This window comes from Trematomus bernacchii, unplaced genomic scaffold, assembly GCF_902827165.1.
Source record: "Trematomus bernacchii unplaced genomic scaffold, fTreBer1.1, whole genome shotgun sequence".
NCBI lineage: Eukaryota > Metazoa > Chordata > Actinopteri > Perciformes > Nototheniidae > Trematomus > Trematomus bernacchii.
In genome coordinates, this window is record NW_022987691.1 from 630,961 (window position 1) to 644,535 (window position 13,575).

The 13,575-nt window shown below is 37.9% G+C and overlaps 1 protein-coding gene across 1 annotated transcript in view; it reads left to right on the top strand.

Moving 5' to 3' along the window:
• Positions 1 to 3,442: 3,442 nt before the first annotated feature.
• Positions 3,443 to 13,575, top strand: part of LOC117489104 (zinc metalloproteinase-disintegrin-like brevilysin H2a) — a 37,044-nt gene continuing 26,911 nt past the window's right edge. Inside the window, exons 1-7 of the mRNA XM_034138345.1 lie at positions 3,443 to 3,618; positions 7,982 to 8,070; positions 8,185 to 8,261; positions 9,548 to 9,626; positions 9,733 to 9,809; positions 11,589 to 11,772; positions 13,365 to 13,427. Coding sequence (XP_033994236.1) covers positions 3,540 to 3,618; positions 7,982 to 8,070; positions 8,185 to 8,261; positions 9,548 to 9,626; positions 9,733 to 9,809; positions 11,589 to 11,772; positions 13,365 to 13,427 — 648 coding nt within the window. The 5' untranslated portion in view covers positions 3,443 to 3,539. The remainder of the gene's footprint in view (positions 3,619 to 7,981; positions 8,071 to 8,184; positions 8,262 to 9,547; positions 9,627 to 9,732; positions 9,810 to 11,588; positions 11,773 to 13,364; positions 13,428 to 13,575) is intronic.

Consider the following 13,575-nt stretch of genomic DNA (forward strand, 5'->3'; position numbering starts at 1 on the left):
TGCATTAGTGTCTCTTTTATTATTGTCTCTCCAAAAGCATGCATTGGTGTCTCTATGAAAGCTTGAGAGAGACACGGCTGTACTCTTCCCTCATTCTTAAGGCGGTTAAAAGTCTCTGTAATATTTCCAAAACGTGGTTATGTGTGTCAAAGTGTGACCCGGTGTGACCCTTCCCCCCCTCCCCTCCCCCCATCCTCTCTGTCCTGAAGTGTCCGGTCGGGGTGAGGTCGCAGCACATTGGTCTTATTGTCCTCGTCCCTCTGTCTCTGCTGCGTTCAGGGACTGTGGGAGAAACGACTCACTGCAGAGCGAGGCTGTGAGGCTGTGAGGATGACGAGTGATGAAGAGGAGATGATGATACGATGATTTATGGCTTTCATGCAACCAAAGAAGAAGAAGTGGATCAAATCTGATTCTGCAACCAGGTAGGACAATGACTATTAAAACATCACATCATCTGTAACCAACTTTATTATGACCATCGTTAATAAACATTCGATTAACTTTACTTATTTTACTTTATCAAAGAATACAATTACATTCATATATATGCATTGTCTTTAAATTAATCATATATATCTATACAGAATAGTAACCAATTGTTGACCATTAAGAAAGTATTATTATCTAAATAAAGGGGTATACATTTGAAGATTTCTAATTGTGTCAAATAAAAAAAATCCTATACAGAAAAACGATAAATGTATTTTTACTATCATTAATATATATATATATATATATATTTATTAATTAATTATTAATTAATTAAAAAGACCAGAAACCAATTGTTGACCATTAAAAAGGTATTGACATCTTAATTAAGGGTATTTATTTTAATATGACATATTTTTTTAAGTAATGCCTTTTAACTGTATTATTGCTATTTATTACTTTTATAAATCTTTCTATTCTTTATATTTATTTACTTTTGTACTCATTTCATTAAAGGAGGGGGAATGCATTTGTATATTTATTTTTGTGTCAAAGAAAAATAAATCGTATACATATATCTCTCAAAAATAATAAAAGAAATTAATATTATTACTTTTTACATTATACAGATAAATAAAAAATAAAAAAAAATAATTAATTAACTATACAGACCAGAAACCAGTTAATGACCATAAAGAAGGTTTTAGCTATCTAAATAAAGCAGGGGTGTCAAACTCAAATACACAGCGGACCAACATTAAATGGGTACTAGTGGAGGGCCGGACTGGTTCAATGTTTATTGCAGAACTTATTGAAATGAACCTATTGCACATATTAAACCTGGAACTAACAAAGCTTAAATTATTGCCTATAAAAACAACATTACACATTAAATAATCAGTTGCATTCATTTCTTATGGCTCGATCTGCAGCTCAGTCATTTCTTATGATTACATTTTCCCACAGGTCAACAACAGCTTCAAGAAAACTATTTCCCTCAAAGAACAAACCAAACATGCCCTGTTGTCGTGAGAGAGAAAGTGCAGAAGGAAACATCCATGTAAACTCAGTGTGCTGCTCTGTGATGCTAGCTCAAGCCAGATACTTGGCATCTCATCTTGGGTGCAAGTTCATCAATGTTTGGGGTCAGGCTCTGAGCTGAGGAAACCCTCAGGGTTGAGTGAAGGTGTGCGTGCAATATACCGGCGGGCCAGATCTAATAGTAATTTAAAATTATCCTGCGGGCCTTGAGTTTGACATGTGTGCTTTAAAGAGTCAAAATGAATCCAATGTTTATATTTCTCAAAAATAATAAAACAAAATAATATTATTACTTTTTAAATTGTAAAAAAATGTAAAGAAATGAAATAAGAAATAGATTAAAATCGATGAACTCATTTGTGTGTGTGCACCTATACCTGTATGCGTTTCAGTCAAATTCATATTTATTTTATTTTATTCTATAAACTACTACTTCTGGAATTCAACAGACACGGTAATGGAAGGGCTGCCATACATGTAGAGATTGAGATTTAACCTGTTAAGCCTGATTGACCCTGATGGCCTGCGTGTGCATCACTCTCACTCCTCAAAGGTAATGTTTAGATGGATTTTAGGAACCTCCCCTCGATTCTATTGGCTCTAGCGGTTCAAAAGAGGTGTCAATCATCAAAGTCGACCGAAAATCCACCCAAATGACCCCAGAGGTGGGTTGTTGTTTCTAAACCTCTCTAAAAAGGTCAAATGTCACTTGTTTTGCATCAATCTTGATACAGGGTACTTATTATATGTTATAGTTTGGATTCCTAAAGCTTTGTATACTATCCCTTCATTCAAGGGTGGTTTTCACTATAAGTAGCCTAATGTTTTCTTTTGGACGGACACTATCATTTACATTTTTTTTACTATGTTCAATCTGAATTTACTTCTGTATTGATTCTGACTTTTCTACAACTCACAGGTTTATCATTGCTTTGAGAAAAAAGATTATTAATTTTCCCCTTTTAGAAGATATAGTCATTTGTTCTGGGAATGTCATTTCGATACCTGAAAAACAGGCTCAGGGCTCAACAGGTTAACTGGGGGGTAATAACTTCAATGCATGTTTTTAACTAAAGTCCTAACCGTGCATCTTAATGTGTGACGGAGTATGTTGGGCTCCGACCACAGGGTGCCGCTTCCTGCACAAACAGGAAGTAGAACATATTTATAGAAATGAGACATATTTGTGGTGAATGTTGTCATCCAATAAGTCGTCACAATCAAGAAATGCATCTTGATTATATATATATATATAATATTATATATTATTCAAATATAGCATGATAGGTCCACTTTAAGTAAATAGATAAATACATTTGTTAGCTAATTTCATCTAATTTCATCTTTCATGATGACAACTGTTTGGTTTAAAGTAAAAGAAAATGCAATAGAAGAAAAATTATATATTAAAAAAAAGAATATATATATTATTAAAAAAATACAATATAATGTGTATATTGTACGATATATAAACAATAAACATGTAATTATTTAAAAATAAATAATATAACACAAGAAGAAGAAGTTAAATTAAAATGTGTATATTGTTAAAATAATAAATAAATAAAAATGGTTATACAATTATTTTTAAATACTCTTCAGATTAAACAAATTCTATTTAAAAACCCAACTTTACAGAGGACTCAAACATGTTTAACTCGAAAAACAAGGATTTCCGTGTTTAAAGCTAATTCCTTCTTTCATGCGGCTTCTTCTAAGGAAACTAAATAATAAAACCTCAGAGCCGTCCGTATCTCTCCTCCTCCTCGGGCAGTGTTTCAGACTCTGCCCACAGGCTGTGCTTCCTGCATTCTCCGGGGCGTGTGCAGGCGGGTCTGTGAAGCAGGAAGTGTGTGTGTGTGTGTGTGTGTGTGTGTGTGTGTGTGTGTGTGTGTGTGTGTGTGTGTGTGTGTGTGTGTGTGTGTGTGTGTGTGTGTGTGTGTGTGTGTGTGTGTGTGTGTGTGTGTGTGTGTGTGTGTGTGTGTGTGTCAAGAAGGTGTGGTCTGCAGGTGGGTTGCAGATAAAGACAGATCAGATCCTCCTCCTCTCTGTTTCAGCCTCAGACCATGACGACGCTAACTCCTCTGCTGGGGATCCTGCTCCTGAACGCCTCTCTGCTCCTGAACGCCTCTCTGCAGACCTCAGGTGAGTCTCCTGTTACCTGCTCTCTGCACAGCTGATTAATAACTAAACTCTCTGTGTGTGTTTGTGTGTGTGTGTGTGTGTGTGTGTGTGTGTGTGTGTGTGTGTGTGTGTGTGTGTGTTCATTCAGAGCTCTGTCACTCGCTGCTTCTCTATGCATGAAGGAAGGAACAGTACTTTTTGAATTGAAAAGTGTGTAGCCTCTTTAAAACCTTAAATGCAAAGGAAGTTCATTTTTTAAAGCACATTTTAAAAAGAAGGCTGAACTCAAGGTGCTTTACCGAAAACTAAAGAAGCATTAGGACATTTAAAAACAGCCGAGAATACAAGAGAAAACATGCTAAGACAGAGACAGGCAGGTTTAAAATACAAGAATGAAAGGGAAGTGTGTGATATTTTAGGTTTTTGATTATTAGAAGGTAGCAGCAGAACAGAAAAGGATTTAAAAGAAGTGAACGCTGCCGTTTTCTGGGGGTTTGTTCCAGATATATGGAGAATAATAAACTGTGAATGTGGAGACTCTTAAAAGCCTTAAAGGCAAGGGCGACAGAAACATATTGAAAACATGTTTAATTACACTTATTGAGTATAATAATAACGGTTTATTTTAGACAACATGTGATTTAGAAATGCTCAAATGTGCCTAGTAGTAGAACGCAGTGTACTGTAATATGTGTATATTCAGATGTAGTACTTCTTCCTCAACTACTGTACTTTAATTGACACGTACATGTATTTAACTTCACATTTTATGCAACTTTATACGTCAACCACATTTTGGAGTCAAATATGATCTATTTACTACATGTATTGACCACTCATAGTACTCATATTTCACATAATACACGTCTATGTGATACCATGCAAGTATTATATAAAGTGTCTCAAACTGACAATATTGAAATGACACAACGTCATACTGTAAAAAGAGACATTGTGCTTGATGAATACTTTGCATACTTGAAGCTCATGTAGCTGATTTAGCCTGTCTACTGGTAATGACATATTTAAAGATCATAGTATATCTACTTCTGAAAGTACCTGGTTTTAAATCCTGTAATTTATAATATCATTGTTCTGTCTTTACTTTGTAAACACAGTGTCTAATAACGCCTCATAAGCAAATAAAAACTCAACAGGAAATGCCTTTATTGTGACACAGCGTGGTATCATAACAGAGCGTCCGGTCTACCTGAGGACAGGTGACCATGACTCAGGGAAGTTAGTCATTTCCTCTCCGGCTGGTTTGCTAACAGGGAAACACCGGGATTAGTAAAAACTGTTTTTGTACAGATGAGCTGGAGGACGTCAACAAGCATATTAGGAAAGCACATTTCAACATTTCAAAAATCAGGAACAACAAAACTGAAGCACGTAGTCGTGATATTTTCACACGGTCTTATTAAGAAATAAGAAAAGTTACAGTGGAATATTACACTAAACCAGCGGTTCCCAACCTGTGGGCCGCGGCCCCTTAGTGGTCCGCGAAGGCATTGCAAATGGTTCGCCAAATCATTTGCAAAACATTATGATGTGTGTGGAAACATTTAGTAAATATTAAGATTTGTTTTCCTTTTTCTTTCTTGATCCTCCTTAGCAACGGTCATTATAGCCCTTGACAGCGGTCTGTACTACTGGATTAACAACGTGTCACATGTTCTGAATTGACCAATCAGAATCGAGTATTCAACTAAACCGTGTAATACTATTTCTGTTTGTTACTGATAGCCAGCTCCATTTCTAATTAAAATAAAAAGTACTCTGAGAACTTTATTTAGCCTCCGTCTTGTTTATGGTTGAATGTGGGCCGCACATTTTAGTTTTTCCCTCTCCTGTAGTGTGGTATATAGGTTTTAGTGCATGTAAATGGTCTGCAAAGGCTAAAATCCCTGTGTTCCCTCCACTCACTCCCCCCCTGCCTGAAATGTCTCCATTGGCTCCTTTGTTTACTTCCTGAACATAGTGACATCACTATGTAGCACTTGCGTTTCTATTGGCTAGCGCTCCAACACATTGTACGTGATAGGCTAAGGGGCGGGACATCTCTAAGCTGGTTGACCAATCACAACAGAGCAGGCCAGCTAACCAATCAAAGCAGACTGGGCTCTTTTGTCAGACAGAAGGTAAAAAGACACATAAATAAATAGCATAATAGGCCCCCTTTAAATACTGTTCCTGAGGGAAAACACAAGTGAACTAATGTATTTTTGTACACAAATTAAACCAAGCATACAAAAGGAAGATATAAGACCTTAAAATGAAACCCCCGCCTGCTGTGGTATAAAGAGTGTGTTTAACTTGTTTAGTGAGATATTAAAGCTCACAAAGCCTTCAGTGTTCCTGCTGATAAAGTTATCAAAGAACTCCTTCACTGGTAACAGGTTACCATCACAGAGAGCTGTGTTGATGTGTGCACACTTCGTAATCATGAGCCATGGTTTGGTAACAGAGTCAACAGAACATCCCATAATTACCTTGAAGGTTGGTCACACAGGTGTAGGAGCTAAAGGCAGAAAAACACCAGGGGATACAGCTTAATGTGTTTCTGTGTTGGACCCTGAAGGCAGCATCTCTCTGGTTCAATCGGATGTCTCCATTGGATGTTGGAGTATTGCAGAAAATAATCTCTGTGGCAAACTCTAGTTATCTTGTTTACAAGGATAATCTCCACATATTAACACTACGCTCTGATTTTTGAAGTAAAGAGCTAACATTAGGCTACAAGGAACTACAGCACGGTCACTTGACTTCACATCACCACCGCTAAGCTAAAGGTGGCTAATGTTGGGCTATAAAGGAACTACAGCACGGTCACATGACTTCACGTCACCACCGCTAAGCTAAAGGTGGCTAATGTTGGGCTATAAAGGAACTACAGCATGGTCACATGACTTCATGTCTCCACCGCTAAGTTAAAGGTGGCTAATGTTTTTAAATTCACCAGTGGGATATTTACTGACGTATTTTATGTAGTAAAACAAAACAGTAAAATCTCTTCAGCTTGTGATAACCACAGACCTTATTTCAAAATAACAAGCAAAAACACATTCAAAAAACGATTGACTCCCAGACCAGGGGACAGGAAGTAATAAAATACTGACTTCCATCAAACATTAATGTAATCAATCTTCTTATTCATATCTGGAAATGACATGCGTTGATATGACAGAGGTGGTGTTAAAACCACTGAAACCAAATGCATATTTGTAACGGATCGAATGGAACAAATGATTAACTTCCTGTGATTGGTCACACACCAGAAACAAGGCTGTGATGAACACATTTAAAGAGGCCCTATTATTCTCATGTTCAGGTGTATATCAGTATGTAGTGTCTCTGCTTGAAAGAGTCCTCTCCTGCTGATGTTCAGGTGTATATCAGTATGTAGTGTCTCTGCTTGAAAGAGTCCTCTCCTGCTGATGTGCAGGTGTATATCAGTATGTAGTGTCTCTACTTTAAAGAGTCCTCTCCTGCTGATGTTCAGGTGTATATCAGTATGTAGTGTCTCTACTTTAAAGAGTCCTCTCCTGCTGATGTTCAGGTGTATATCAGTATGTAGTGTCTCTACTTGAAAGAGTCCTCTCCTGCTGATGTGCAGGTGTATATCAGTATGTAGTGTCTCTACTTTAAAGAGTCCTCTCCTGCTGATGTTCAGGTGTATATCAGTATGTAGTGTCTCTACTTTAAAGAGTCCTCTCCTGCTGATGTTCAGGTGTATATCAGTATGTAGTGTCTCTGCTTTAAAGAGTCCTCTCCTGCTGATGTGCAGGTGTATATCAGTATGTAGTGTCTCTACTTTAAAGAGTCCTCTCCTGCTGATGTTCAGGTGTATATCAGTATGTAGTGTCTCTACTTGAAAGAGTCCTCTCCTGCTGATGTGCAGGTGTATATCAGTATGTAGTGTCTCTACTTTAAAGAGTCCTCTCCTGCTGATGTTCAGGTGTATATCAGTATGTAGTGTCTCTACTTTAAAGAGTCCTCTCCTGCTGATGTTCAGGTGTATATCAGTATGTAGTGTCTCTACTTTAAAGAGTCCTCTCCTGCTGATGTTCAGGTGTATATCAGTATGTAGTGTCTCTACTTTAAAGAGTCCTCTCCTGCTGATGTTCAGGTGTATATCAGTATGTAGTGTCTCTACTTTAAAGAGTCCTCTCCTGCTGATGTTCAGGTGTATATCAGTATGTAGTGTCTCTACATGTCTCCATGCTTTAATGTTCAAAAAGCTCTTTATTTGTCTCATAGTGCCTGTGCTGCAGCACCTCTTTTCACCCTCTGTCTGAAACCAGAGCCCAGTCTGCTTTGATTGGTTAGCTGGCCGGCTCTGTTGTGATTGGTCAATTAAAAGTAATGTGTTGTATCTCCACAGACAGCCATGGTCGTGACTTCGAGGAGGTGAAGGACTACGAGGTGGTCCGACCTGTCCGACTTCACGCTGTCAGAAAAAGAGACACAGAGGTATGTTCTTCCTTATTTCTTATCTTAGTGTCACAGAGACACGTTTGTGCTCTTCTTGAATGCACAAGTTACGTAAATGACATGTAAATAATAATAATACTTTATTTGTTGCAGCATCTCAGGCCGGAGAGTATAAAGTATGCAATGACGGTGGGAGGAAGAGACATTGAGATGCACCTAGAAAAAAATAAGTAAGTTATTATTTCACATGTTTCAAAAGACAAATACATCATGGTAATAAAGCCGACATTTCAGGTAATCATACGGTGGCCCTGAAGGTAAAAAAAACATATTATTTTGCAAACACTAAAACATTTCAACAATTCTGAAACAGGAAAACTATCAAAAAACTCAAACACATTTAAAAAAAACACTAAAATATTTCACAAAACACACAAAAATATCACAAAAAAGCAAAAGAAGAAACCGGATAACGTAAACTCATTTTGGACACCATTTTTTTGGTGTTATGACCTTTAAGGCCACCGTACTGTAATCCTCAGCTAAACACCTTAGTAAATGTTGTTATTTACGCTATTGAGCATGAGCTGTCAGAATAAAGTATTAAAAAAAGCTGCTTCACTTCATCTTAAAGCCTGAGAAAGGAAGTCTGTCTAAAGGAGTTCCTGGTTTTACTTCTCCTCTTATTATTCACACGATTTGTGTTTTTATGTCTTTGGCTTCCTGTTTGACAAACTGAAGGCAAGGTTATTACTTTAGATATACCCATGTGCAAAATATATGTTATGTTGTATTTTCAGAGGTGGAGAAAGTACACAGTTCTTTAATTATATCATAAGATACTTATTTTAGTGCTAATTCCACACTGTGAATACAAGATACAAGATAAAGTCCGCAACTGAGAATGTTTCTTACGTAAATGTATGAACTGTGGGTTACAATCATAGTTAGTAGGCAATGTAGAAATATGTCCTCTGTGACTGATATACTGGTAGATATTATATCCTTAGATTATCATTATTTTCTCTTATAGTTGATAGATTGTTTTGTAAAAAATAGTGAAAATAGTGAAAAATGCCATTAGAATTATACCCAGAGCCTAAATAGGACAATTTCACGACGATGATTTATCAAAACAACAGTCTAAAACTCAAAGGAAATACATAAATCTCTATATTTCTGAAGTTGGAACCATGTTATCTATTTCAATTAAAAATAACTTGGAGAAATGTCAAAGAAATTGCCTTTAAAGTCACATTTGGACATGTTTTCATTGCAAAAATCAACATTTCAAAGTAACTAATCATGTGAAAAGTAATAACTTGCTCCAAAATATTGTGGAGAATAAGTAGAAACTGACATGAGAGGAAAAAACTCAAGTAAAGTACCTCAAAATTGCACTATACTTTCCACTGCTTAGTTTCAAATATAACATTTATTTTGTTTTCACAGATCTTAACACTAGATAAATCAATAGCTTGACCACAGTTTAATTTTTATCTCGTTTCCTTCTCAGTGAATTATTACCCAATGACTACACGGAGACTATTTACCAAGAAGACGGGACTCGAGTCACCACAACTCCCACTGACATCGTAAGTGTTTGCATGTGTCAGCGAGTTTAAGTTCCCCGTACATAAGAAGAGGAAAAATAAATGTCTTATTCTAAAACCAGTCATCATGTCAATGTCTTCTCATCAGGATCACTGCTACTACCACGGGAGCATTTTGGACGACAGCCAATCCTCTGTCAGCATCAGCACATGTGATGGACTCAAGTGAGCTTTCAGACATTTCGTATATGGAGTGGTGCAGGAATGAGTCCTAAAACCCGGAAATTAGTTAGAATTTGATCACTTCCTGGAAGTCAGTGGTTTTCTGACTGTGAAGAGATTTTAACGATTTGTTCTACGACATAAAATACGTCAGTAAATACCCCACTGGTGGATTTAAAAACGGCGGTTGCTAACAAGTGTCTAAATGAGACGACTAAATGTCATCAAGCCCAACATTAGCCACCTTTAGCTTAGCGGTGGTGACGTGAAGTCATGTGACCGTGCTGTAGTTCCTTTACAGCCCAACATTAGCCACCTTTAGCTTAGCGGTGGTGAGGTAAAGTCATGTGACCGTGCTGTAGTTCCTTTATAGCCCAACATTAGCCACCTTTAGCATAGCGGTGGTGACGTGAAGTCATGTGACCGTGCTGTAGTTCCTTTATATCCCAACATTAGCTTTTCACTTCAGAAATCATAAAGTGGTGTTAATATGTGGAGATTATTCTGATGAACTAAATGTGTAAGAATCATAAACGTTGGTTTGAACCAGAGATTAGTTTCTATATTCTTTATTCCAGGCTAACAACCAAAATCACATTAAAAAAAACATTGACCTCCAGACCAGGGGACAGGAAGTGCTAAAACACTGACTCATTCCCATGTTTTAGGACTCATTCCTGCACCACTGTACAACCCAGTCTCAAGGCATTTCGTGTTATAGTGACGAAATTAATTTAATCTATTGATTCGTGTTCACCAACACGATTTTCGCATTTCTTTCGTGTCACACAGAACGATTTTAAATGCAATGTATTTCTATTGGTAGTATGTTTCGTGCCTGCAACACGTCTTTTTGTCCGGTCGGGTCTTGGAAGACCGGAAGCTGTGTGGTTCATAAAAACATGTTCTTACTCAATATCTTACCCTAAGCCTAACCCTTTTATTTTAAATTGTATAATGTCTGAGTTTTTTTGCCGTCCGCGAGGAAAATAAATGGCTCAGAGCCTCAGAATACTGAAATCTGTATTTTATGTAATCTTTTTTTTAATCTAATTTGTTATTATTTACATTGCTCAATCGTTCTGTGTGACACGAAAAAAATAGGGAAATCGTGTTGGTGAACAAATCTAATTTCGTGACTATAACACGAAATACCGTGAGACTGTGTTGCACTGTAGGGCTCCTTTAAAGTGGACCTATCATGCTATATTTGAATAATATATTGTAGGGCCATACCTATATAAAACATGTCTGTGAAGTTTTTTTTTCAAAATACCAAACAGATCATGAATTTTAGCCATGCCTCATTTCGCTCTATTTGCTCTTTTCCAGCCCTGTTTTTGCAAGGGCTGATTCTGTGAGAAGTCTTCTTCGCTGCTTTTGTGGCAGACTACAGCGCCACTTACAGGCCTGGCATATGTACTACAGCGTCTCCAGCGCTTTCGAGTGGCAATGGCCGTGGCCGTGACCCAACCCCCCATTCCCCTGATAGGTGGAGAGTTGCCCATATAGGCGGAGCTCCCCGTTTCTGACGTCAGAACAATTTCAAATCTGTATCAGCTCCGTTGCAGCCCCGTTTTTAGAGATTTGGGTATGGAGGAAAAGAGAGAGGGTTGTGTTTTCTGACACTTGGTGAGTTCCCTGGAACACCGGGGACACATATTCATGTATAAAAGACGTACAAAAGTGCATTTTGCATGATAGGTCCCCTTTAAGTCTTTATCTTCAATGCATGGTAGCTTTCCTGAAATCGAATAAGAAACAGGTTTCCTGGTGTTTCAGGGGTTACTTCCGGACGTCTGAACAGAGGTATCTGATCGAGCCGCTGTCCGGTGGCGATGAAGGGGATCACGCCGTGACCACCTTTGACGACAGGAAGTCCCCCCCCGCAATGTGTGGGGTCACCAACACCAGCTGGAGCGAGGACTTTGAACCGCCAACCAGCCGCAGCCGCTCCAGATCTGCGGTAACAATCAATCTGAAGGAAACATTCTACATGTAGACTTTCATATCATGAGCAGACTGGAAACATATGACAGTTTTACAACTTATTATTATTACAATAAAACCAAATATTTGTAGATCTTTTTGTTCTTAGGCCAAAATAACAACCTATAGCCTTTTACACAAACATAGTAGAGCCACTAAATACTGATATACACCTGAACATCAGCAGGAAAGGACTCTTTAAAGTAGAGACACTACATACTGATATACACCTGAACATCAGCAGGAGAGGACTCTTTAAAGTAGAGACACTCCATACTGATATACACCTGAACATCAGCAGGAGAGGACTCTTTAAAGTAGAGACACTCCATACTGATATACACCTGAACATCAGCAATAGAGGACTCTTTAAAGTAGAGACACTACATACTGATATACACCTGAACATCAGCAGGAGAGGACTCTTTAAAGTAGAGACTCTACATACTGATATACACCTGAACATCAGCAGGAGAGGACTCTTTAAAGTAGAGACACTACATACTGATATACACCTGAACATCAGCAGGAGAGGACTCTTTAAAGTAGAGACACTCCATACTGATATACACCTGAACATCAGCAGGAGAGGACTCTTTAAAGTAGAGACACTCCATACTGATATACACCTGAACATCAGCAATAGAGGACTCTTTAAAGTAGAGACACTACATACTGATATACACCTGAACATCAGCAGGAGAGGACTCTTTAAAGTAGAGACACTACATACTGATATACACCTGAACATCAGCAACAGAGGACTCTTTAAAGTAGAGACACTACATACTAATATACACCTGAACAACGGCAGGAGAGTACTCTTTAAAGTAGAGCCACTAAATACTGATATACCTGAACATCAGCAGGAGAGGACTCTTTAAAGTAGAGACACTACATTCTGATATACACCTGAACATCAGCAGGAGAGGACTCTTTAAAGTAGAGACACTACATACTGATATACACCTGAACATCAGCAGGAGAGGACTCTTTAAAGTAGAGACACTACATACTGATATACACCTGAACATCAGCAGGAGAGGACTCTTTAAAGTAGAGACTATACTGATATACACCTGAAATACATCAGCAGGAGAGGACTCTTTAAAGTAGAGACACTACATACTGATATACCTGAACATCAGCAGGAGAGGACTCTTTAAAGTAGAGACACTACATACTGATATACACCTGAACATCAGCAGGAGAGGACTCTTTAAAGTAGAGACACTACATACTGATATACACCTGAACATCAGCAGGAGAGGACTCTTTAAAGTAGAGACATTACATACTGATATACACCTGAACATCAGCAGGAGAGGACTCTTTAAAGTAGAGACACTACATACTGATATACCTGAACATCAGCAGGAGAGGACTCTTTAAAGTAGAGACACTACATACTGATATACACCTGAACATCAGCAGGAGATGACTCTAGAGACACTAAATACTGATACTATAGGCCCCTTTAAGATATTTTGACAAATGTGCTCCACATTTAATAAATTGGATATTACCATTTCAATATTTCTTTATCGTCTTTTTTCTTTTGTCTTTCAGGGTTTATCTATCCTCCATCAGCAGAAATACCTCGAGCTCGTCATCGTTGTAGATAATCGCGCGGTAAGTAATACACATGGAATTTTACAGTGGAAAAACAGAAAAACAGGAAGTACTAGCAACACTTTTTTGTGAATGACTAAACTTGTATTTGTAATGATGGCAGCAGACACATCATGCTAACACTTTGGGACTATTTTGGTCTGATAAG